The sequence below is a fragment of the Rattus norvegicus genome, chromosome 2 (genome assembly GCF_021556685.1).
Source record: "Rattus norvegicus strain SHRSP/BbbUtx chromosome 2, alternate assembly SHRSP_T2T, whole genome shotgun sequence".
Classification (NCBI taxonomy): domain Eukaryota; kingdom Metazoa; phylum Chordata; class Mammalia; order Rodentia; family Muridae; genus Rattus; species Rattus norvegicus.
The window spans coordinates 206,084,512-206,111,279 of NC_141535.1; the positions used below are offsets into that span (position 1 = coordinate 206,084,512).

The 26,768-nt window shown below is 43.7% G+C and overlaps 1 protein-coding gene and 1 long non-coding RNA gene across 7 annotated transcripts in view; one reads left to right on the top strand and one right to left on the bottom strand.

Moving 5' to 3' along the window:
• Positions 1-83: 83 nt before the first annotated feature.
• On the top strand, positions 84-24,789 carry Extl2 (exostosin-like glycosyltransferase 2). 6 transcript variants are annotated; one of them, XM_087624797.1, is made up of 6 exons: positions 84-509; positions 3,276-3,351; positions 15,079-15,223; positions 15,335-15,506; positions 16,477-16,547; positions 19,535-24,789. In XM_087624797.1, the coding sequence occupies exons 2-6, from the start codon at positions 3,347-3,349 to the stop codon at positions 20,018-20,020; spliced, it is 879 nt and encodes a 292-aa protein (XP_087480923.1). In that variant the 5' UTR covers positions 84-509; positions 3,276-3,346; the 3' UTR covers positions 20,021-24,789.
• LOC120100923 (uncharacterized) overlaps positions 19,532-26,768 on the bottom strand; it is a 28,174-nt gene continuing 20,937 nt past the window's right edge. The window contains exon 2 of the long non-coding RNA XR_015676795.1: positions 19,532-19,826. This is a non-coding gene — a long non-coding RNA (uncharacterized LOC120100923). The remainder of the gene's footprint in view (positions 19,827-26,768) is intronic.

Genomic DNA, 26,768 nt, shown 5'->3' on the forward strand with positions numbered 1-26,768 from the left:
CCGGCCCGGGCCGCGCAACGCGTCCTGGGACGGGAAAGCGGGAGGCGGGGGCGGGGGCGGGGGCTTCGGCAGGGGCGGGGCTTACGGGGAGGAGGAGGGACTGTGGAAGACTGCGGAAAGTCGGGGCTGAGAGCTTGGGGATCTATCACTAGCTAAGCTGGGGGGGTCCTATCACCTGAACTCACGAATGATATCCCTGCTGGCTCTCTGCAGACGTGACTGAGTGGTTCAGGGCCCGTGTCACCAACCCGGATCGTCCACCACCAACGTCCCCGGATGCAGTGCAGCCCGCTCCTGCCCCTTCAGCATTAACCCCCTAAGGACCTCAAATCCCCGCTGTGCCTTAGGCAGCATCATTGAAAAACCCAGGCGGCCACATGCTGCGCCGCCACTGCGCGGGATGTGCGAGGATGGCTTCACGAGGTCAACGCTAAGGGAGCCCAAGCTACCCGCGGAAACCGTGATGCGGTACGCGATCGTTGAGTGCCTTGCAAAAGAAACTCTTAAAGGTATTTGAAAGACATCCTTTAGGAAGAGGGCCATAGAGTATGGCCTTGAGGTCCGCTCCATGCTATTTCTCCCCAACAACCTCAATTGGTTGCAGCCCTGAAAACAACCGCATACACGTTCCTTTAGCATCCTTGTCACCCCAAGACAGTAGCTGTCACTATGGTCTATTTCTGGAGGTGCAGACACAAGCCGGCTGGGTGGGACACCAGGATGAAGTGATGCTGGGGATGAGCCTTGTGGGCCTGGGCACACTCCAGCATCTTTCTCGGGGATTATTTAGACATGGTCAGCTAGACCGTCAACATGTATGATTAAAAGTTGTTACCTAGAAGGGGGAACCCAGAAAGGGGGTCTGGCTTTAGAGAGGTGGCTTGGAAACTACAAAACGGAGCTTCTCGGGAATGCCTTTTTGCCTAACAGGAAGTGGAGCGTTACCCAAAGCGAGGGAGGGGTGGCCATTCAGGGACTGTCCCCTGCTCCAGGCACTCACTTTGCAGGCGGCACATTTTCTATCAATTAGACCAGCAGAGAGGTTGGAAGCCCGGTTTAGGGAAGTGGGTGGGAAGGAGGCAAGCAAAGGAGACTCCCCTTCCGATCTATGCTAACCAAGCTGCAAATAAACCCTGCTGGCCCCACTTCAATCTCCTGCACTAGAGGTGAGGCAACTGTAAAATTCTCTTTCGTTGATTTAATTTTTCCATTTGGGACCTATACCTATTTTGCCCTCGTTCTTGGAACTTTGTGGGTTGGAAGGATTTATTCTGTAACTTGAATTTTTTGAAGATATATTTTGTAATGTTTTGAAATGTTCGTCTTTAAAAGCTGCTGGTAACAAATGGCTTGATTCTGTAAGTTGTAGGACGAACATGTCTCTTTTGTCTTTGCCTTTCTTGGGTTATTTGCCATTATTTTATTTAAGCAAATATTCTCAATGAGTAGCATTTATTTACTTTTGAAAGGATATTTTTGTTTGTTGTTTGTTTAGATGAGTCTTTCAATTTTACCCACTGCATTGCTGGGGCAGTTCTAACTGGTTGCAGATTAGGTCGTTAAAGGCTAAATAGTTATTGCAATTGATTTTTTTTCCCTTCAAGACTGCTTTTTTTCAGTATAGTGGTAGGAATGATATATAGAAATAATCAAGTTTCAGCAACTGATTTCTAGCCTTCTCATCAAGGTCAGCTGCAATTTGAGCCTATGTGGGTTTTTTTTTTTTTTTTTTTTTTATTCCGCCTTTGGAAATAAATTCTGTATTCCATCTTGCACTGTTGTAAATCTGAAATTGCTTAGCTGGCATAGGGAGAAACCCACATTACCCGTTATTGAATAGTTTTGAAAGACATTAAAGGAATTTAATTTCAGCTTTATCAGTTTCCAGAGACTCCTAGATTTACCTCCCTCAACACCCCTTTCCCCCAGAGGTAGCTCTGCTCTTCAGGATCTTCTCCCTGCAAACTGTGGCAGTGCTATTTCTCATCCTTAGCCCTGGACAATGTAAAGGTCAATTCAGCCTTAAAGGCATTTTCGTTTGCAATATAAAGCACGAAAGGACAGGCTTCAAACCAGGAAACGTGAAGTTCTTTCCCCTGTGCCTCACTTCCTTTTGTAATCTTGAAATGGTATCTGCCCTGTACATGTTAACTTATGTATAGGTGAGCATATGTCCCACATGTTAACATATGGCCCCCCTGTCAAAATTGGACTCTATTGAGTATCTAGTATGTGTCAGGCTCTGTGTTGGGTTTTGAGACTATAAACTGAGATAAGACAGGGTTCTTCTCCTCGAAGAGTTTTATGGAGAGGACAAATTAATGCAAAGAGAGAGAGGTGGAGAGAAAGACAAGCTCATCGGTATTTGAGAATTGCATGGTCTTTAAGTTGTGCACAAGGGATGAGTTTGAAACGGCGAGCAGAGACAGCTATTGCTCGATGAGCCTTTCTCTATATGCTCACCCACTCCTTCTTCTCCCACAGTAATTCTTATCATTACAAAAAGCGAGTGGGGGGACAATGTTTTTGATTCCTCGGCTCTGATTTAGTGGTCAGTGTTTAAGCAAGTCTGCGACCGGATGAAGTCTCCAGTCAGAGGTCCTTCACTCATCACAGGGACTAAATGGCTAGGGAAGACTGTAAAATAGACATGGTAATAAATTGATGAATGTATTTCTATTTTAAATATTTATGTATATAGTCAGTTGCTTTAGATGAATTGTGCACACTTTAGGAGGGGGTTGATTGAAGTGTGTGGAAGGTTGAACTATGAAAGCAGAGAAGATTAGAGTACGGAAATTCCTCCCATGCTGGGTCCAGTAATAGACAGCAAGAATGAGAAGGATACCATCTGTCAACCTCAGTAATCCCTGTGGCATTTGTCTGCGACCCTATTTTAGGCCCATGGTTTATGAGATACATCGGATCAATGTCCTGTGAAGTGTTGGTTTAAAAAGGAGTTGTGATACAGGGTAAGAGTAAAGACGCTAGGGCTAGAGATTAACTGGTGATGCAAATTACAGTCACGGGCCTTGGTGACCCTTCACTGTGTATGCTCTGGTTTCGAGTGCATCAATTGGGATCGTCTCTGTTTACTCTGTTTCCGGACCCTCGGAGAAATCTAAAAACCAGATCGCTGCAGTGTTAGTATCAGCCAACAATAAAACACTCTCTGCCTTATGTCTCCAAATGTCATTTCTAGAACCTAGAATAGCAAATTTTCATTTAAAAGTCACTCAAAGCATCACAGAGAATTCTTTGCTGTCTTTTAATAGTACCAAGAGAGCCTGTTCCCATGAAGCCCTGAAGCTGTAAGGAATGCTGTTGTAAAAAAATTAATAATACGATGAGGTAAGTAACAAGTTCTGTCTCTTTAAAAAAACAACTAAAAAAATCCAGTAAAATACATATAACATAATGTACCATCTCAGTCGTTCTTGCAGTTCAGTAGTCTCAAGTATTTTTATATTGTTGTATAACTGATCTCCAGATAAAACTCTCCTCCTCCACCTGCTCCCAACCCTCGGCAACCGTGAGTGTACATCGTGTTTCAGTGACTTTGGCTGTACTAAATAACCCGTGTAAGTGAGAGCAGACAGTCGTGGTCCCTTTTGTGTGAGAATTTGTTTCACATAGTTAAACTTCCCTTTCAAGGCTGAATTAAAAGTCCATTGTGTGTGTGTATAGCGCGCTTCCCAAATGGATGGTTATTTGTTCATCCGTGGACACTTGCGTGACTGGTTTTGTTTGTTTTGTTTTGCTCTGTATGACATTAGTGAAATACCATCATTTTAGTATGAGGTTGTTTTTCATTTGGATGTGTTGTTGTTGTTGTTGTTGTTGTTGTTGTTGTTGACACAGGGCCTCCTCCATAGCCCTGACTAGCCAAGAAGCCATTCAGTATGCTTACCAAGTTGGCCTCTTAACTCAGGGAGATCTGCCTGCTTCTGGCTCTGACTATGAGTCCTTGGGTCAAAGGCTTGTGTCAATGGCAGGTGTGGCATACCTGGCTTAGTTCAGATTTTCTCCGTTGGTTGGTTTGTTTCCTTGAAACTGAAAGTTCTGGCAGATGCGGAAGCAGCCCCAGCCCTAGGGAGGTTAGACCACGAGGACTGTGAATTTTATGCCAATCTTGACTGTATAATGAGACCTTGTCTCCAAAAAATAAAAATTGTGGCTGGGACAGAACCAATTAGAAAATACCATAACACCTCTTTTAAGGTGGATCCACCGAAGTCATAGTCCAGATGTTAGATAAAATCAATACTTGTAGTTTGTTTGTTTGTTTGTTTGTTTGTTTATTTTAAGGTGGATGGAAGCCTTTCTAGGATTGAGCCATTGTGTATTGGCCTTTTGGCTAAAATCAAATGTAGTACCTGTTTTTATCAGTTTATCTAAGGATTGGGCCTGTGGCTCCATATATACACTACGTATGCACCCTGTCACTGATTGTACACTGCTGCGTCCATTATCTCTCTATATGGAATACTCTTACTGTCTGGAATAAAGCTGAAAACAGAGTCCTGTAAAACACAGAGAAAATACAGAGTGGCTCCTAGGTGAGTTGGGGATTTGGTTCTGTCCCACCACTCTGTGCTGCAGGAAATACTTTTCATATTCTATCCTACCTATCACATCTACAAAATGAAGTGTGCCTATTTTATTTTTTTTCCTCTTCAAAAATTAGAAGTACTATCAATTGGAACCATTGTCTAATTAGACAGCTTGTGTTGTTATCCCTAGGCTAAGTGAGGGGAGGAGCTAAGTCTGCCTCTCTTCCCCCACAGTGCTGGGCACATGGTAGGAACCTATGAATATTTGTTGACAGGATAGAGCACCTGGGATTGTGTGACCTTTCCCCACTAAAGGGAAAAAGCTCACACGAATAGGAAGAACTCATCTTAGGCTTAGTATCTGAAAATACTTACAAGCCATAATTCATGTGCATGAATCTGTTTCTCTTCAAGAAGTGACTTTGAAACTAGTTTCAGCTAGGAGGGAGAGCATTGCCGGACAGTCCAGGACTTTGTTGCCTAACAATCTTGCTCTCCTCTCCCCCAGTCTTCCTATTACTAAAACAGCTAGAGGTTCAAATGAAAAGCACCAGTGTCCTGAAATGGCAAAATTTCAAGATTGCAGATGGACTTGACTTCTTTTTGACCCAATTCTCAAACTAATTTTGCATTAGACTCTGCTGGGCTAAAAATGCTTTTCTATTTCCAGCTTTGTGCTTAGTATCCATTGATGCCTCGGGCCCTTGTACGTGTCTGCAATGTTCTTCTTAGGAACAAGGCCACCCCCGAGCCTCTTCTAGTAAGCTTGCGTTGGGTTGGTCATCTCCCAACACATCATTAGCATCTTGATCCTCTGTAATTAACTGACAGTTCCAAGAGAAAGGAGCAAGGCTAGGTACACTCTTTACTGCAATAGTTGACACCTGTGCACTTTGACGATCGAGGGGACCTCCTTGCGTGCCTCAGTGATAAATGACGAGATTGGAGGAGGCAGGCTGCATTAAAAACAATTTATACATGTTTATATTTTATTTTCTCCATAAATCACTGATAGTAAATTCTAATTATTGATACTAGCTCCCGACAGCAGGGTTGAGAATGTTGTTTTAAGGAGGAAGGAAGACAAGAAGAGCAGAAAACCCAAGACTGATGAGCTTTGGTGCAGACAGGCCGGGGAGAGCGGGAAGGGAAATGGAGACACAGGTGTCTCGTGACTGATGCTCTGCTTTGAAAGCTGCCAGTGTGATTCCCTCCAACTTGATTTATCCGTAACGGAATGGCTTGCTCAACCTGGCTGCCCACAGCAGAGGGCTTGGACGAAATGTAATTGGTCCAGAAGTGATTTTCTCGCAGCTTGTGCTGAAGAATGACCTGGTACAGCAGCGCTTACCCAGTCAAAGGTGATGCTGTACATGGAGATTTTTAAAAATTACATTTTATAGTTTCTGTTTCAGAACTGTGGTTTCAAAAATGTACTAAAGGCGAAATTAGGCCATCTAAAGGGTAGGGCTTAGGTGGTTATCAATGATAATGTGTGACGGGGTGTGTGTGTGTGTGTGTGTGTGTGTGTGTGTGTGTGTGTGTCTATTCTACCTTTTGTAGTTAGTTTAATATGAATACAAAATAGCAAAATATTGTTGGTATGTTTAGACTTGCCAAGCAGGTAACAGAAGTGAAGCTTCACTGGTATAAAGTGAGAGGACAGAGAGACAGAATGTAAGAAGAGCTGTGTGGCATTTCTACAGTAACAGTGACAAGAAGGAATTCCTGAATGTTGGCAAAATCCTCAAAAATCAGGGTCAGAGAGATGGCTCAGTGCTTTAGAGCACTGGCTGTTCTTCCAGAGGTTCGGTTCCCAGCACCCACATGACATCTGGCAAAAGAGGATGTGCTTCTGGCCTCCACCAGGCATCAGGCATGCATACTGTGTATTTACGCACCATGTAGGCAAACACTCACATGCATAAAAATAAATAAATCTTCAACAATATTCTCTTCTTAAGCTACCCTAAAACACCCAGAAAAGAAAAAAAAAAACTTCAGATTGCAATAAATTCTAAAACTAAATTTTAATCTGTCAATGCATTCATTACTTTATTGCTCATAGAGACAATCTTGATGGAAGAAGGATTTATTTTGGTTCACTGTTTGGGAGGTTACAGTTCATCATGGGAGGAAAGGCATGGCAGTTGGTGGTTGGACCGTGCTGCTCACTACATGGGGTCAGCGAGGTCACAGAGAGGTCCACTAGACCCAGGAGGATCGATAACCCATAAGGCCTACCCTTGAGTGCCCCACTTCCTAAAGGCTCCACAATCAGAATTGAGTCACATGAACCTATGAAAGGAAGCTCAGGACCAAACTGTGACAGTCAAGCAGGTAAGAATTTTGTCTGCTCAGATTTGTTCTGCTGCCAGCCTGAGTCAGTCAGACACTCCTTGATTATCATTACCTCCTAAACCTTTGGGGAAATTCAAAGGATGATGATGTCCAACAGATGGTGCTTTCCCCCCAAGATAAATAAGCGTGTTCACCAAGAGTTTCTGTAGAAACTGAGATAGTAAAAAATATTTCCATTCAGAGTAACCGCAGAAAGATGGGGTGGGGTCAGAGTTGCAAATGCGAACAAAACTAGCCAGAGACTTGGGCTGTCTATTACTCAAGCACCGTGGCTACACCTGTGCACGTCTGTGTATAGAAAGAAGCAAAGCCCAGGTTCTGGACCGAGCTCTTCTTTCCACTTTGAGATGATTTTATCTCCTGGCAGGTGACCACCCTTTCCTGAGCATATGTATTCTCTAACCAAGCAAGTCCCAATCCTGGTGTTGAAAGTAGAAAAGTAGCCTCTATGGCTTGGGCTTGAGGTCCCATTTATGACTCTTTTGTTTCATCACCTAACGGTGACAGCCCAGGCCTTTTACGTAGGGAAACATTTCTTGAATGCCTTCCTGATTGGACCTAATTTACATTTGAATTTATCCTGTTATCTCTTTAGGCATCAGTTGCAAAATATTAGGGCAATTGGAGATTGATTTCTTTAATGTATGAGTGCTCTATCTGCATGTATGCCTACATGCATCAGAAGGGGGCATCGGATCACATTATGGATGGTTGTGAGCTGCCAAGTGGTTGCTGGGAATTGAACTCAGCTCCTCTGGAAAAGTACCCAGTGCTCTTAACTTCTGAACGATCTCCCCAGCCCAAGTTAGGGCAACTTCAACACAGATTTCCTCAGTCTGTTCAGCTATTTGGAGTGACAACACTGCCTCAGTGAGACAGATGTTACTGTGTTTCCTAAAGATTGCCACCTAGTTCCTCAAAATGTTGCCCCACAGTAGGACAGTGAGATGGCTCAGCAAATAAAAGCACCTGCTGGCAAGCCTGTCAACCTGAGCACAGTCCCCAGGACTCACACAAGTGGAAGGAGAGAAATGACTCCCATCAGTCGTCCCCTCACCTCCTTATGCATGATAAGGGCCACTCCCCACACAAGACAAATATATCTAAGAAAAGAGATACATCCACTCCAGAAAGGGTGATGGGGTGCAGTTGTAAAACCGGAAACAGTATCTGTCTCCATGTATGGAGTTCCAGGATGAACAGCAGTGAGGGAAAGTTGCACAGCACGGGTGGTATTTGCAAGAATCAGCAAACGTTTATTCACCCGGGCAGAAGGAGGCACTCTGTAGGTACGTGGCAAATACAGAGACCGGCTTGCCCCTTTGCCTCAGTTTGAACAGTGCTATAGTTTGAACAGTGCTATTTGCATGCACGATACCTGGCCAGGAGCTGTAGGCTGCTGGGCCATTGGCATTGGCATCTGTCTGCTCCAGCTCTCGTCCTGCATGTCTGTAGATGGAAGACCACGGTGTGAATGGACCTCCGCATTCCCACCTTGGGATAGTGGGGGGGGGGCGGGGGGAGGCCTGGCTGACGAAGGCCTTTTTCTGAGCATCTGTAGTCTGTAATCATCAGTTTTTATGCAAGTACACATCCTAGAGAAGGAGCCCAAAGAGAAACAGTCTGTGCTGTATCGGGCAGATCTCGCAGCGAAATGGCAGAATCGTTATCAGCCTCCTACCATCTGTGGCACAAGATGAACGCGGCAGATCCTCGTTGTCGGGTGCCAAGATGCTTGCTGTGTTTCTACCTGATGAGCCAGAGGACATTTTTTTTTTGTTCCTGCTCCACTCTGGCGTATTTGTTTACAGCTTCTCTCTGCATAATCATTGCTCTTGGAGTCTGAAGAAACTAGCCCTGAGAAAAGAATCCAGCAGCACTGCTTCTGGCGACCGTTGATAAATAGCGAGTCTTAGAAAACTCAGATCTTCCTTACCATCTAAATGCATCCATGTATTTGTAACTCACAGTTCATTCGCTGTGTATTGCTTTCTTTTTTACTTTACCTTATGTCCTCATTAAAAAACTCCAATAATGATCACCCAGAAACCGCTTCGCTCAGAAGTTGAAACATTCCTCAACACCATAAATCAGTAATTCCACTGCTCAGCACTCACCCAGGAGAAATGATAACAAATGTTCACGGCAGCAATACTGTTAATAATCCAAATGTGGAAACAACCAAAGTGCCCAGCCATCAATGAATAGGAAAGCAAAATGTGAAATATCTGTATAATAGTGTCTTAGTTAGGGTCTTATTGCTGTGAACAGACACCATGACCAATGCAAGTTTTATAAAGGACAACATTTAATTGGGGCTGGCTTACAGGTTCAGAGGTTCAGTCCATTATCATCAAGGTGGCAGCATCGCAGCATCCAGGCAGGCATGGTGCAAGAGGAGCTGAGTTCTACATCTTCACCCAAAGGAAGCCAGGAGCAGACTGAGCATCCCCAGGCAGCTAGCAGCATATGCAAACCATCACAAATAGAATGTTATCTAGCAGTGAGAATAGAATGGGTATGGGGAACAGGGGGAGTGCAGGAAGATGCTTCACTATTTAGTACTTGCAGTGCAAATGTGAGGGTCTTCAGGGCCTATATAGATGTCAGGCAGGTATGGTATCCCCTCACCTCACCCCGACCCCATTCCTTGTGCTCCCTCCAGAGGCAGAGACAGAGTCCCTGGGGCAAGCTTTCTGTCTAGACGAGGCAGATCTGCAAGTTCCTGGCTCAGTAAAAGACCCTGCCTCACTTAATAAAGTGGATAACTGAGGAAGACACCTAGTGTCAGCCTCTGGAGTTCACACACATGTGCCCACCCACATTCAAGATGCACATGCATACACACACTGCATACACATACTTGCCTCTATCTGTGTATGAGATTAATATATTTTTGCTAGGTAAAAGGAGTAAGACAAAAAGCCATATAATGTATAGTTCCGTTCACAGAAATGACTAACCTAGGCATATTCATTGAGACAGGAAGTATATCTGTGGTTGTCTGGGGCTGGGGAAGGAAGAGATTAATGGGGATTGAAGGGACTGTCCTGAGTTCCCTTGGGACACTGAAAGTGTTTTGAAAATAAGTCATTGGCACTTACCTGCATTTTCAGCACTCAGGATGCTGAGGGAGCACAAGTTAGAATTTGAGGTCAACCTGGGCTACATGGCAAGACCCCATCTTTAAAAACAAAAACAAAACAATAACAACAACAACAACTAAAAACATAAACAAAATGTTGCGTATCCTCCGTGAGGATGTTAGAAGAACAAGATGTTCGTGTTCTTTAGATGGATGTGTCATATGCAATATAGCATTCCTGCTAAAGCTATAAAAATGTTTGGTACACAAAGAATTAATTTTTACATTCCTTGCCAGGTACTTTAGTGACAGCTATGCTGTAGTAGGCAGGCTTGCTACCCAGAAAAACTGGCCTTGGATCTGATGCCACTGCCATGTATCCCACTGTGGCTGCACAACCTTAGGCAAGTGTCTCTCCCTAAACCATAAATCTATACAGTGAGGCAAGTAAATATTGGGGCATCTTTGACAGCTTTGTCCCGTGTTTGCACATCACAAGGGAACACTCAGGCTTCTCTGCCTTGGCACTTGGGCGTAACAGGCCAGGTAGCACTCTGATGTGGGTGCCATCCCGCTCACTGGGACATCTACCCTCTAGATGGCAAACAGTATCCCCACTTCCACTATGACAACCCAAAACATCTCCAGACTGGGTCAGCTATTGCCTGGATGGTACAATAATCCCTGGTTAGAAAACCTCCTGTGGGCTGGAGAGATGGCTCAGTGGTTAAGAGCACTGACTGCCCTTCCAGAGGTCCTGAGTTCAATTCCCAGCAACCACATGGTGGTTCTCAACCATCTGTAATGGGATCTGATGCCCTCCTCTGGTGTGTCTGAAGACTGCCACAGTGTACTTATATATAATAAATAAATAAATCTTAAAAAGAAAAAAGAAAACCTCCTGTGTAGGATAACAGTCTATCAAAATAACCAAAAGGTTTTGCTCCTTCCCTTGGGTGCCCAGGCTCTGCTGCACACCAAGCAGGGAAGGATTGGAGCAGCAGAGCCGAGTTCCGAGGTTCGAGTCTTCCCCTGGGGTGTCTGGACCCCAGTGCACACTCCTGGGGGAGGAGAGAGGATGAGGCAAATCTGGAACAGGTGGATCAGCAGGATTCTGGTCTGGCAGTGAACGCTGGAGGGAGGAGGTCTCATCTGAAGATACCAGTGTTACAGCTTTTTAGTGCTACAGTTCTTTTAGACAAGCTTCAGACAGCTCTCTCAGACGGTATTCGATGAAACGGGTTATGCAATACAGTTTATTGGGGTGAACAGGGACTATATAAACCTTGGAAAGTGGGAAGGGGTTCTTCTTAGGGTGAAGTTTCATTGGCTGAAGTTTAAGGTTCTGGGGATAGCTCATTTGCATAAAGAGGCTCCCAGGAAGTTGAACCTGTAATTTTGCAAAGGATTATGTGATATTCCTCAGGTAGAGTGTGGGGGTTGGGGCTCCCTAGATAAGGTAGAAAAGAGGCAAAGGAGCCCTCCATTTTTCAACTAGCTCAGAGGAGCTATCCAGACATGGTGGACTTTCACTGAAAATAGCAGGGTTTCCCAACAAGACAGAGCATCAATAAATATACACAGACATGTGTATATTTATTTTTTAAATGGAAAAAAAATAAAGGAGAAAAATTGGGATTGAGAGCAAGAGCGAGGCGGCCGGGCTTATTTATTTCTCACGTCTTCACATCTCACTGATGTGTTCGTTCATGTCCCACTGAGAGCACAAGCTATGAATGAGGTGATAGGGTCGGTCTTTAGAAAGAAACAAAACACAAGAAGCTGAACTGTTCTCCAGAGTGCATCAAGGTTGGCAATGGGCCTACAAGAGTGCTTGACTTCAGCTGTTCTCGAAGTAGTGTGCCCCTGGTACTGAAGTTTAGAAAGTCCTCTCTTTTGCACTTCCATGCAAATTTTAAAATTTGCATAATTTAATTGCTGCATTAGTTAATACACGCCAAATGAAATATTTATGACCTATCTCTAAAGACATAAATTATTCAGATCTCCAGAAACCTTTCGGATACAGGTAAAGTAGGGGATTAGAAGGTGTTTGAAGGACAAGACTTGTGTGATGGTACAGGGGACAGACTCCAACTTTGGTGTATAAAGGTGACACTGTCAGTCCAGAGTGTGTTTGACATTGTCAATAATTTGCAATTATCTATAATAATAAATCTAGTCTTCCTTAAGCGCCAGCCACCTTGGTTGTTTGAAATATGATCTCCCTCTCTCTCTCTCTCTCTCTCTCTCTCTCTCTCTCTCTCTCTCTCTCACTCGGATATGGTGTTCACCCACTAAGCTCAACTGGGCAGTAAGCACCGAGAACCCACTTGTCTGTCTCTGCAGAGCTTACCACACTCAGCTTCTCACAGGAGTGCTGAGGGTCAAACTCGGGTCCTCAAGCTTGTGTGACTAACTTCATCCACTGATGTGTCTCTCCCAGACTCTCCTATTCATTGTCATCCTGAGAAATCTGTTCTGTTGACTTAAAAGTACTTTTGTGTTGACCAGAAATTCCTAGTTGACTTTTTTTTTAATCTAGTCTCTTCATTAGTGAATTTCTTTGAAGAATCTATTTTCCCAAATCTGGGTTTTATACTTGTAGACTAGGCCCCTAAGGTGTGAGGACTGGCCCCAAAGTGAGGGAAAAAGGCAGACATTTTATCTAGACTGTACTTGGTTTATCTTGAAATAATATTAAAGACTCAGGTACCTGCCTAGAGCAGGTTCTGAGAGCAAAGCCTAAGGAATCCACTGATTTTATCTCTTTATGGTGCGCTGGGAAACTATGCAGGGAAGCCTTGCTTCCTACTCAAAGACAGCCCTAGGGGTTATATTGTAAGACGGTTACAGCTACAGCAAGCTGGATTCACCTACTGGCAAAGTGGATACGAGACAGTTACCAAAATAACAAAGTAAGGACATGCCTGAAAAGCTTAGTGGAGGTTTGTGGGTGTAATAAATCGTCTGGAATCAGAAGCAGGGTTAATTAAAAACCACCAGTGTTGGAGCAGGAGGTAGCAATCCAGGAAATGACAATGTGTGGAACCAGGAGATAATTTCTAAGTCTGTAAAATTGACAGTAAGATTTAACCCATACGTTGGCTAGGTTGATTAGCTAGAACCTTCTGACTAGTGAGGATACAAGCTATCCTCTTCGGCTGTGTTCACCGCTACTATGATTAGCTCAGGAAGAGTACTCTATTTTGTTAGAGATAAGGTCTTAGTCTGTATTAGGTAGCCCAGGCTGTCCTGGAACTTGCCATCCTCCTGCCTCAGCCTCTTGAATGCCGGGATTGCAATGTGCATCACTGTACCTTGGGATCTGTGCTGTGAGACCTGGTCTTGTGGAAGCACAAGAGCCCCCCTGGGGGTCTTAGTTACTGTTCCATTGCTGTAGAGACACCACAGCCAAGGTAACTCTCACAGAAGATCACATTTTATTTGGATCTTGTGTACAATTTCAGAGGGATACTCTATTACTATGGTGTGGGGAGCATGGCTGCAGGCCGGCAGAGGTGGTGCTGGAGAAGTAACTGAGAGCTTTACATTCTGATGTCTATAGATAGCAGAGAGAGACAGAGACAGAGACAGAGAAAGACAGAGTGAGAGAGAGAGAATGGGGTGAGAGGGGGAAAGAAGGGAAGGAGAGGGGGAAGCTGGGGGGGCAGGGGGTACTTTTGAAACTTCAATGCCCACTCCCATTGACACACTCCTCCAACAAGGCCACAGCTCCTAATCTTTTCAAACAGTTCATCAACTGAGATGATTTAGTCCCTGTGGGGGCTGTTCCCATTCAAACCACCGTGACCCCTACTTCAACATGCATGTGAATCCTGGCAGAGCAGCATGGCCCACAGGCTTGAACAGCCTGGCAGACAGGCATGGGCTTCCTGGAGGGAAAACCTAGTGCTGTTGTTCAAGTTGGTGAGTAGTCCCAGAAAAGTTACTGCATCCCCACGAGCTATCTAAACTGTCAAATGAGAAGAAGATGGAGGAGGACAAAGGTGGGAGAAGAAGAAGGAGGGGAGGAAGAGGAAAACTGTAGCTACCGCCTGCACATATCAAGCTAGACAACATTCTCATCATGAGTGGAGGGGCCCATGAGAGCTATTGATAGTTGATGCTTCAGGGTGAGAGAGACATGGTTTTCCTTTTCGCTTGAAGGGTATGGCCCCGGAGGTGGACTATACTCCAGGGGTAGACCCAAACTTAGGCACGTATGGTCAGCACAAATTGGTCTCTGTGAGTTATAGCGGGACTTTCTGGACCCACCAGTGGTGAAAATAATGCCAGCGACTTACTAACTTTTATTATTGCTTAGGCCTTAGGTTAGGCTGCAGCTCAGCTAGCTGGACTGACTTAATCCTATTATCCTAGGTCAAGACCACCATTTGACTAGTTCTTTAACTCACTCAGTCCGGGTACATCTGACCACCTCGGTGTCCTGCTGGCAAATCTCCTTGAGTCTGATTCTCCTCTTTGAGACCCTCTCTCAGCCCAGAAGGCCCGCCCTCTCTTTCCTGACTAACTATTGCTCATCAGTCCCTTATTAAGCCGACCAGCAAGTGAGGAAGGTGAATGTCCACAAAATACCGAGGCAGGGGATGACCCCTAAGAATAACAATACCGAAATCCTCCCCGTACTTAGCAGACTGCACGGAGAGCAATCAGCAATGGAAAAATACAAAGACAACCTTCACGCAGAGTACAAAAAGGTTACCCCAACAGTGGGTTCTTCTTAAAAAGCTTAAAAAGAACTTGAAGTGGTGTGGGAAGTGGTGGTAGACCTGGGAGGAGCTGTGGGGCGGAGCCTTGGGGAGGAGCTGTGGGGCGGAGCTGGGGCGGAGCTGGGGCGGAGCTATGGGGAGGAGTGGGAAATGCTTATGATCCAAATACATTATATGACGTCCTCAAAGAATTGGTAAAAATACATTTTTAAAAGGATGTAAGACTACTTTTTTTAAAAATATTTGTCAGGCCAAATCACTTTACAAAAGAATGTAAATCCCTGACAAAAGTGATCAATGACTTAATTGAAACAGTAACTGTATTATATTGCCATCTCTACTCCAGGGGTTGCCACATCTGCAAACTTCCGGGAAGAGTCATGGGGATCCGTGTGCTCCGGTTCTCCCTGGTGATCATCCTTGTGTTGCTGCTAGTAGCTGGAGCTTTGACCAACTTACTCCCCAACATCAAAGAAGACAAGATGCTCACTGTGCGTAGGGAAATCAAATCCCAGAGCAAGTCGGCCCTGGATTCGTTCACTCTCATCATGCAGACGTACAACAGAACAGACCTCTTACTAAGACTCTTAAATCATTATCAGGCGGTACCGAATCTGCACAAAGTGATCGTGGTGTGGAACAATGTGGGAGAGAAGGGACCAGAGGAGTTGTGGAATTCTCTAGGGCCTCACCCCATCCCTGTCCTCTTCAAACCACAAACGGCAAACAGAATGAGAAATCGACTCCAGGTCTTCCCTGAGGTGGAGACCAACGGTGAGTCAAAGTTGATCTGATAGGTCTGACAGGGCGCCTGTGGTGTGTGGGCGGACTTCCGGCTTTCAGGGAAAGCACCGTTCAAAAGGCACTTTGAAACACTTAAGAAGGAATTTCCAGATTTCAACAAGCAGCTTCCGGGGGAGGGGGCAGCGGGGGGAGGCTTGCACGGACATCTTATGATGATGACCAAGGGGACAATGTTAAAATATTTGTAGAAGGTATGCTGTGTGGCACAGTACACACAGAGTGTATATTACTCACTACAGGAAAAGTCATAAGATGGCAGTCCTAGTCGGGGTTACTGTTGTTGTGATGAGACACCATGACCAAATGCAACGTGGGGAGGAAAGGGTTCATTTGTCTGACACTTCCACGTCACTGTTCATCACTGAAGGAGTCAACATAGGAGTGTGGAGACAGGAGCTAAAGCAGAGGATGTGTGTGTGTTGGGGGGAGGGGTGTTCCTTACTGGCCTGTTCAGCTTGGTTTTTCTTTATAGAACTCAGGACTACCAGCGCAGGGAGTGGCACCACCCACTGGGCCCTCCCCTGTCAATCACTAGTTAAGACAGCACCCTACAGGCTTGCTTACATCCTGATTTCTAGAGCCATTTTCTCAGTTGAGGCTCCCTTCTCTCAACTCAAGTTGACATAAAGCCAGCACAATGACATTTACATTTAATGTATGTGTAACAGTTTCTCTGGGTATGATTTTCTTGAAAGCACCTTGGCTTTGTTTAAGCGTGCATTAGTTTTTTGAGTGGATGGATTATAATTGCATGATGGTATTTTCCCCTCAGGCAGAACTTTTTTCCCCCCAGGGGACAAATCTCTGTAGGAATACATTTTTTGACTTAGTAATTGGGTTCAGAAACAGTCAGTTTGAATGGTCTGTGTAGACACAACTTCATCTTCCTGCGTTTTGCATCTCCGTCTGTTCAGTGTCTCTTTTCTTCCTTTCCTCACAGCGGTGTTAATGGTAGACGATGACGTGCTCATTAGCGCCCAGGACCTTGTTTTTGCTTTCTCAATCTGGCAGGTAATGGTCCTATATTTTTCATGATACCATACGGGTAAAGTTTAATCCATGTGATACCTAACCAGGGCAGCTTAGTTTTTTTTAATGGAGGCTACTGAAGACAGTACAGACAGTATCTAAAACCATAGCTGAAATCGTCCTAAGCCAATCAAGAGTTTCAGAGCTTAGTTAAGACAGCATGAAGGTTGGCTTTAACATCTTCTTGTACTAGGAGGAAAAATTGGAACCACCTTCCAAGAACAATGAAACGATCTGGTGCAGCCAAGACTACAATGCAGTAAAGTTTCCCCCAGACCATCTGTATCCCAAATGCCAAATGTATTTGTGTACTAACAATGTAAGAAACTTGTTATACAAGAAAGCATTCATCGCCTCAACAAAATTGCATACTAGTTGTCTTAGTGTTTTACCGATGTGAACGGACACTGTGACCAAAGCAACTCTTATAAGGACAACATTTAATTGGGGCTGATTTACAGGTTCAGAGATTCAGTCCGTTATCATCAAGGCAGGAGCATGACAGCATCTAGGCAGGCATGGTGCAGGAAGAGCTGAGAGGTCTACATCTTCATCTGCAGGCCTCGAAGAAGACTGATTTCCAGGCAGCTAGGACTGGGGTATTAAAGCCCATGCCCACAGTGACACATCTATCTCAACAAGGCCACTAATACTGCCACTCCCTGGCCCAAGCATATATACAAACCATCACACTAGTTGAGCCCATGTTGAGAAATTCTGAGGTCATATTTCTGTACCATTGTGGTGGCAGGTGTTTGTTTCGGCTTTGTTGTCCCTAAATGCCAGCTTGAATGAGCTGGCATAAATTGCTTGCTAGCTCTCCCACTGAACATATACTAATCATAGTTGAGCTTCACAAGCTATATTACGGATTACCTGAATCCAGAAGTGTGCAGATCTTCTGATTGAATGCTGTGCTCTCCTAGTTGCTCATATTTGTAAGTCCTCCCTAAGGCCACCTGCCACATAACACCACAGGATAGGAAGGGCAGGCGGTGACGGTGCTGTGCCAACATCGGCCTTCTAGAAGCTGCTGATTTCAATTTCATGCCTACCTATTGATCAATGAATTGTACCTTTTTTCTATGCTAACAGATTTTTCCTGCCCCCAAATGAAATCGTCTTAGGCAAAAAGTTGTAATGTAATGCTTCATTTATGAGAATTCCACTTAAGGTTTTGGGGTTTTTTGTTTGTTTGTTTGCTTGTTTGTTTGTTTGTTTTTAAATCACCCTTCCCTAAATATAAAGATAGGATCCGGTACAATGCAAAGAACGTAACACCCCTCTCCTTGGCAGATGAAACTCAAACTGGGTGAAGTTCACATAGTTCACAAGAATGAATTAAACTTGCAAATTTTCAATCCTGTAAATTCAGTGTTTTCTTTTGTTTGTTTTACCTTTGCTAAGTCCCTCCTTAATAGACTTATTTTTGCTACTATCTATTCATATCCCTTATCTGAATGTATATGCATATGTGATTTATGTCATATTTACTTATATAAATTCATATTTTTGAAAAGGAACTTATAAATGGATTTTAATAAGCTACTAGTTATTAACATGACCAGGAAAGCCCTCCAATAATTGAAGCAGAGTCCCATGGATTTTTTTTAAAATCAGCTTTAGCTCAATAACTAGGCAAATTACTAATCTATTTTTCTATATGCTAGACTGCTCAGTTCCCCAGCTGTGCTCCCCAAGTGCTTGCTATTTGAGTCTTGCCCTATTTCTGCTCCTTCAGCCTGTCCTCAGGACCCACTTTTCCTGACCATGTGCTCAGGATCCACATGGCCTAATGAATGTAGCCTTCCCCCTCTCTCCATCTTTGTCTCCTTCACCTGCTTCTTCCTCCTACTTCTGCTCCTCCTCCTCCCTCCTTCCTCTTCCTCCTCTTCCTTTTCCCTCCACCTTCTCCCTTCATTCCTCCCTCCCTCCTCCCCCTCCTTGTGGTCCATACCTGTGTCTCCCAGCCAGGTAACTGAAACTCCACCTACCTCTATTCTCTGCGGTAATTGGCTGTAGCCACTTTAATTTAACCAGTAGCTTTAGATTTAGAAGCAAGGTTTACACAACAAAGGCTGATATACAACCAGATCTTGGGAGCCAGTATTTAGCATTTGAATACATATCATTTAAAAGAACTATCAAAAAAATCTGAGAGGGATAAAATATTGTTTAAAATCAATATTGACTTTTAAGAACATTAAAATCAACGTTGAAAAGCAGTAAAAAAAATTCTACAGTTGGGTGGTGGTAGCACAAGCCCTTGATCCCAGCACTCAGGAAGCAGAGGCAGGTGGATCTCTGTGAGTTCCAGGATAACCTGGTCTATAGAAAGATTTCAAAGACAGCCAGAGCTACACAGAGAAACCTTGTCTCAAAAAAGAAAACCAGGATCACTTACCTCCTATCTCCTATAATAATATTCTTGACAGCAAGTTTTCTTTCTTTCTTTCTTTCTTTTTTTTTTTTGCTTTCGTTTTGTGTTATTGTTGCTGGTTTTGGGGGTCTGGGGTTCATTTGGTTGGTTGGCTTGGTTTTTTGAGAGGGGGTTTCTTCTATGTAGTCCTGCCTGTCCTGGAACTCATTCTATAGACCCTCTGGTCCTCCTGACTCTGCCTCCCTAGTGCTGAGATTAAGGGTACATGCCACACACACCAGCATGATCAACTTTTCTTAGAGAAAACTTTGAAGGACTAGACTCCCTGGGGATTAAAATTTGTTTGAATCAGATGCTAGAAGTGGGAGAATATTTGTAAGGTAAGAATTTTTCAGAGAGTTTTTGGTTGTGATGGAATTTAAGCTGTAAGCTTAGCCTGAGACAAACACTGTCTAGAGTTGGGAAAGTTAAAGTGAAAAAATAAGGAAAATGCAGAAATAAAGAATAAGGGAAAGTTGACGAACCAGCTACACCATCTGTAATACATAAGCATCTCTGTCTATGTCTGCTCCTTTCTTTCTCTTTTCAGCAATTTCCGGATCAGATCGTAGGATTTGTACCTAGAAAACACGTATCTACTTCCTCCAGTATCTACAGTTACGGAGGCTTTGAGCTGCAGACTCCTGGGCTTGGAAACGGCGACCAGTACTCCATGGTGCTCATCGGAGCCTCCTTCTTCCACAGCAAATACCTGGACCTCTTCCAGAAACAGCCTGCAGCCGTCCACACGCTGATCGACGAGACCCAAAACTGTGACGATATCGCCATGAACTTCATCGTCAGCAAGCACACTGGCAAGTCTTCAGGGATATTCGTGAAACCTATAAACATCATCAATTTGGAGAAAGAAACCAACGGTTATTCAGGAATGTGGCATCGGGCAGAGCACTTTCTGCAGAGATCCTACTGTCTGAATAAGCTTGTTAACATCTTCAGTGGCATGCCCTTGAAGTACTCCAACATTATGATTTCCCAGTTTGGCTTTCCATATGCCAACCACAAAAGTAAGATGTGAACCAGAAACAAACAAACCCAAAACACCTCTTGGTTTTCAGTGGTTTCTCCATGCTGTGTGTTCTTTTGCTTTTTTTTTTTTTAAAGCAACACCGTGAACTTTTATCTAGTCCACAAGTCTGTATAATAGAAAAAAATATGCAGTACTTCTCAAGTATAAAACACATGGACTTCAAAAGCCAAAAAGCCGACCTTACCAGATAGTATTTCTTGTAAAGAGCTTTTGTCCAAGGTTGTAATTCCTTGGCGGTAATATTATTGTTTACATCTCGAGGCTGCTTTTGTTTGAGCCCTGGCATTTGCCTTATGGACCTACAGCGAGCTGCTTCCAGAGACTCAAAAGAGACAATTTTCAACTTTTCAGTGAAGGTTGATTGTTTTTATTTGAAGCCTGAAATGCCTGCAGTATAGGGAAAAGCCATGTGAGGAGAGTTTAGTCTGAACCCAGTGTTGAGAATCAGGAACATTCCTGGTTGCCAGTGTCCTTTCTGGCCCCTCTAAGCAGAATTGACTAAGCCCAGCATGGTTTGGACAAAGCCGTCAGTGCTGGTGTTTTTGCTGTTATGCCTGTCGTGACTGGGAGTGTTAAGTTTTCATGGCTGACTATTGTTTAATTGTTTGGGGTTTTGTTTGTTTGTTTGTTTTCGTGAACCTACTCTGCATGGATCACTAAAATGTGCCCGCCATGTTTCTTAGATGCAACTTATATGCAACAAGGAGTCAGTGTGCTCCTGTAACCTGCCACCGTGTGTGACCTTGAGAATCGACATTAGTTCTTATATTTTCCAGAATGTGTTGAGTAAATATGTATAAATAACTTCTGAAAGAGCGGTTAAATAGAAGCTAGCAGAAATTTAAAGACATAGTATCAAAGATCTTTATTATTAAAGCAGAGGCTATCTTGTGAGTATTACACAGAAGTGTTTCCATCCAGAACCCATGATTTTGTTAGGATTTTTCAAGCCCCGAGGCACTATCATCACGATGAAATTTCTCTTACATAGTTGCAGAAAGTAAAAAGGACTGAGCCCTCATGTGGGAAGGCTGTGGGGTACCCTCAGGAGTTCACTGTTCCTACTACACGCTATGGGAGCCAGTGTCTGCACCCTTCCTGGTGTCCTTTGGTTTGACCTGTTCACCACTACTGAAAAGGATTACCCTATCAGGCATCCCAGTGTCCCTTTTCTTCTTCTCTTCATCTAAGGCCTAAACATTCTCAAAAGGCGTGAAAATACAATACTGACAGCCGAAGTTCCACTACAAGATCTTCCCACAGTCAGTTCAGTGTCTGTCTGTCTAACAATGGCGTGTGTGTGTGTGTGTGTGTGTGTGTGCGGGTGTGTGTGTGCATGTGTGTCTTAATGCAATCAGAAATATATTTCGTTTGATTTCATTAAAAGTCATGTCAGTTATCTGCTTTCTCCAAATTTGGTAATACATTTTTTTGCCTCTGGTTGTCCGCTGTCAAATAAACAAACGTCAGTGGTCCACCATGTTACTAGCTAAGCAGGCTGCGCTGGTGATTCGTGCCATGTTTCTCTGTGCTCCGCAGTACTGCTCACAATGAAGCCGAAAACTTGTGCTCACCAGGAATAAGTTTCCTACTGGGAAAAATAGTCCCGTGTTTGATTTCCTGCTGTTCTAAAATTTTGTTTTAAATGTGACATTAGAGCATGTGAATTAGACTACGTTCTCACGTGTTATAAATAGTCAACAAAAGTACATTTAGGTATATTCAAGAAAGATTTGTACACTGGCTAGACCTCCTAAGACCATGAAAACCTCTTACTCATGCCCCATATGATCCAAACTCACCGGTGCAGGCTCAAGACTACACCTGCGAAGCCACACAGCTCAGGAGTGAATCCTATAGGTTCTGCTGTCAGACTCTGGGTGGACATCCTTGCTAGACATCACATTTAAAGAGCCCCTGTTTCCTCATCAAAATGTGATTGTTTTTCTTCATTTTTTTCTTAAGAAATGCCTATATACCCTAAACATTGGAAGACTGAGAATAGGTTAATATTCACAGTTTTATTAAGAATTGGTTTTAAAGAATAGTATGGTATGCGTTACTAGGGTACAGTGGCTTCCTTATTTCAGATGTTCAAAGCATTAAAACTGTTGGGGTGTTTTAATGCTAGAAAACCTGATATCCACCAACTGAAATCCTGAGAGCACTGTCTGTGCACAGTACACAGGAACCGGAGAATTGTTCCTTGTTTTCATTCTTTTCCTCATATACTTTTCCCCTTCGCTTTGTTCGTTTAGAGACACACAGTCTTATTCTTTAACCTGGGCTGGCCTCAAACTCAAGGCCCCTCCTGCCTGGGTCTCCCAAAATGCTGAGATTACAGATATGAGACATCACACCTGGCTCTTCACGTCAAAGCAGTACGTATTTATTCTATCGGTTTGGGCATGGTCACAACACTGTAAAGAAATCAAAGATCCAGCTGTGGTGGCTCACCTCTGTCATCCCAGCACTCAGAAGGCTGAGGGAGAATTCCAGTGAAGATCAGCCCTGCCACAGGGTAAGACCCTGTATCTGTGTATCTGTGTGTGTTTTCACGCCTGCACGTATGTGGGCATGGGTGTGGGCATGGATGTGTGTATGATATTCAGAGGACAACTTTTCAGAATCAATTAGCTCATTCCGCCATGTGGGTTAGGAGTATCAAACTGGATAGACCACCCTACCTTACAGATCTATGAGCGCATCCCATGATTATTCCCTTAAAATGAAGTCCAACAAAATTGCACATCTGTATCTACCTAGTGGGATTCATCTCATCTGTTATGGGCTTTGAGACACACTATTAGATTCCTCTAGAACTGTTGCCATGGTGACACTATTAATAGACCATCTGAGAACACCTGTTTCCCACCAGCCTTCCTGACTTCCGCCATCCTGTCATCTACTCATTCCACATAAACTATCTGAGGGCTACAGAGTTTTAAAGGCTTCTCTTTCACAGAACTTGATGTTGAGAAGGCTAAACGGGCAGGCAAAGAACTGTCCCAACGACAGCTCAAAGGGCAGTGGAAGAAGCTTCAGGAAGCTTTAGAAAGAAACTATTTCAAGGTTGTTGCATAGACACATAATTCACTACTTATGTCAGTTTCTGTCTTATTAATACTTCCAACTTTGTTCTCTTTCCACCCCACTCCAACACACACACACACACACACACACACACACACACACACACACACACACACACACACACACGGCCTGCTCTTGATTCACCTCCATCTTCTCTCCTTTCATGAAGTCTCTCACAATATAAAACCCAATTATTTTCTAACACTGGGTCTTGCCCTTCTTAGTGTCCTTCCCTGTAGAGTAAGGATGAAGCACTTGCCCTGAAACTTTACATGTTGCACTTCTTCGTGAAGGATGCTACATACCAGAAAGATCTTGGCAGTGCCCTCAGAAATCACAGAAAAAGGACCGTGCAGCTAAGCGGTTGTTTTTAAAGTTAGTTGTGAAGTATGGGTATATCAAAATCATACTGTTACAGCGTGAAGAGAGAGCAAGCCTCTGCAAATACCAAAATACACTTTAGTAAGCCCACCAGAGCAAAGGGATGTGCTTGCTTGCTTTTCGTTTGTTTGTTTTTGCTCTATACTCCACTATGGTCTTTAGTTTGTTACCTGGGCTAGCCTTCAATTCAGGGTCTTCCTGTCTTAGCTTCTTTTTTTTTTTTTTTAATTTTATTGTATGAGTACACTGTAGCTGCCTTCAGACACACCAGAAGAGGGCATCAGATCTCATTACAGATGGTTGTGAGCCACCATGTGGTTGCTGGGATTTGAACTCAGGACCTCAGGAAGAGCAGTCGGTGCTCTTAACCACTGAGCCATCTCTCCAGCCCGAGCGTCTTGATCACTAGGATTATAGGCCTGGGTGTCATGCCTGGCTCCAGAAAGAATTTGCATGAAGCATTTACATGACTCTAGAGCCTCTGTATCTTAGCATTTCATTTATTGCTGAGAGAAAATATTAAAAACTCAATTGGGACTTTATTTTTTAGTTCTTTTTTTGTTTTGTTTGTTTGTTTGTTTGTTTCACAAGAAACCAGCTTCATTTCATACCAGGTGTTAACTTGGACTAATCGTGTGTGTGAGTTTGTGTGTGAGTGTGTGTGTGTGTGTGTGTGTGTGTGTCTGTCTGTCAGTCTGTCTGTCTGTTCCCTGGAACATTTGGCAATTTGGGAAAAATAGTTTTGGTTGTTACAACTGGAGACATGCTACTAACCACCTGTATATTAAGGGTGGCGTTGCTCAGTACCCATCAATAAACAGGGCAGATGTGACAGTGACACAGCTGAGAAAAAGCCTGCTTAGCGCCAGTTCTTAGGTCATTTGGTTATTATCTACGCAGCATGCTTTCTCACATGCAAGTTTCATGCTAATGTGTTGCCTGTGTAACAATGCCTATTGGGATGTAAACTCGAGGGGAAATGTGTTTGTCTGATAATACAGCCAGTGTGCAAGGCTATGAGCACAGCCCCATCAGAAAGTCACAGACATCCCCAGGGATGGTTTATTCAGACTGGTCCACATTCCCCCTCCATTCTTACATCTGAAGAAATGCAGAAGAGATCTTGCTTTTTTGAGAAGGACTTGGGGGATGGGGGGGAGCATATTTTGGAAGTGCCAGATAGCAGCATTACATAACACTCTGTGTATTCGAATAACACATCTTGAGTTTGAGAAAGCGGACATCAATGAATTGGGAAAGGCTAAATAAAATTTTAAAGCATGTTTGCATGTATAAGGGTTTTTCTTTTTGATTTAAATCACAAGCAAATATGCATCTAGTGAAGGAATACAGAATAGGAACATCACGGGCTTTTCTCCTAGAACCTTCCAGGTATCCAAGATATTTTAACTTACTTTTCTCACCTTCCTCATGGAAGAAAGGCGCAAACTAAATGATTGGTAAATGTCTTTCCAATTATAAAGTTGATGATCCTAAATCAGAGTGTTGAATCAGTTGTTCTTAAAGGGAGCAGCCATGGACTGAACATGTAATTAAGTTAGCTCAGCTGGCACGCACAAAACCCCAGGTTCGGTCCCCAACACAGCATCAACTGCATGTGGGGACACACACCTACTACTCAACAGAAAGTGGAGACTGGAGGGTCAGCTACATGGCAAGTTTGAGGCTACCCTGGGCTATGTGGAACCCTATCTTCAACAAAACCAGTAGTGCTACGTCTTACTTTCTGGCAAGAGAAAATTCTACCTTGGAATATCCCCATCTTGAAACTTGGTGCTGAAACTTACAGCCTAGGCCCAACTGTCCAGAGCAGGGTCTTGGAGTGAGATCTGACGTAAACATTGCTGTGTGTCATAGTGTCTGAGGATGGGTCATCATATGACCAGTACACTGGGACAGGCTATCTCTGAAGACACTCATTCCTTAACAGCATTTCTTTTATAGCAGTGGTTCTCAACCTGTGGTCGCTACCCCTTTTGGGGGGTGGAAAGATCTTTTCACAGGGCTACCTATGACCTTAGGAAAACACAGACATTTACATTACGATTCATAGCAGCAGCAGAATTACAGTTATAAAGTAGCAATGAAATAATTTTATGTTTGGGGGGGTCGCTGTAACATGAAGAACTGTTTGTTATTAAAGGGTTATGACATTAGTAAGGTTGAGAACCACTGGTTTATAAGGTACATATGGAAAGTTGCCACAGCCTTGCAAGAATCATAAATTTCTACTTACAGACACTAATGTAAACCTAGAATGCAATTACAAAATTTGAAGATCAAAGTCCTACTTACAAAACACAAGTTTTAGGAATCGACTTTCTTACCAGCAGATGTCAGTGCAGTCTAATAGACTAAGCTTTCTGTCAGTTTAGCTCCTTGCCAGCAAACTTAGCAAAGCTTGACATTAGCAGTGTTAAAACCTACTGTCCCCGATTTTCCCTAAGAATGTCTTCTTCAGTGAATACTGTCCCGATTTTCCCTAAGAATGTCTTCTTCAGTGAAGTTATAGAGAGATCAAGTTAGGGAGAGCGAGTTGGCTCAGCCAGTACAGGAGCTGGCCACTAAGCCTGATGACCTGGGTTCAAACTCTTTGTTCAAACTCAAATATAACAAAATAAATAAAGAGAACCACAAAACTTTAAACATGCATTCACCATAAGGAATGTGTATAAAAATTACTTTTGAAAAGCAGAAGACATTGTTTCTTATAAAGCCAAACATGCATTCATCTTGTAATAGTACCCAAGGCCTAAATATTTACCAAGCAGACATGGAGATGGGTATGCACACAAAGACACAAATGTTTACCAAAATCCTGTCGGTAGTCGCTAAGAGCCGAAAGCAGATGTAAATTCAGCAAAACAGAATGTAGTGGCTTGTCACTCATTGTCCCCACAGAAGGGATGTACATCAACGACAGACTCTCTCTTCCTGCTGAAGTGGCTGAGGAAGCACAGAAGTGCTGTAAGCGTGCCTGCGGACCATGACAAGTCCAGAAGCACCCTGCCTCTGGTCCCATCCAGACTTGCTCAAAGACAAAGCAGACTTCTCTTTACCATGGAAAGTCTATTCTAAGATCCCAGTGGTCCTTTGGTCAGTTCATGTCTTCACAAGAGAGCCCTGCAGCCTTCACAGTTTGGAGAATCTCTCAGAATTCACATGCTTTACAGAGTGGGAACACACGCTGTGTTTCTCTGCCCTCTGTGCCATAAGTATCTATGGCGTGACGCCATCTCAA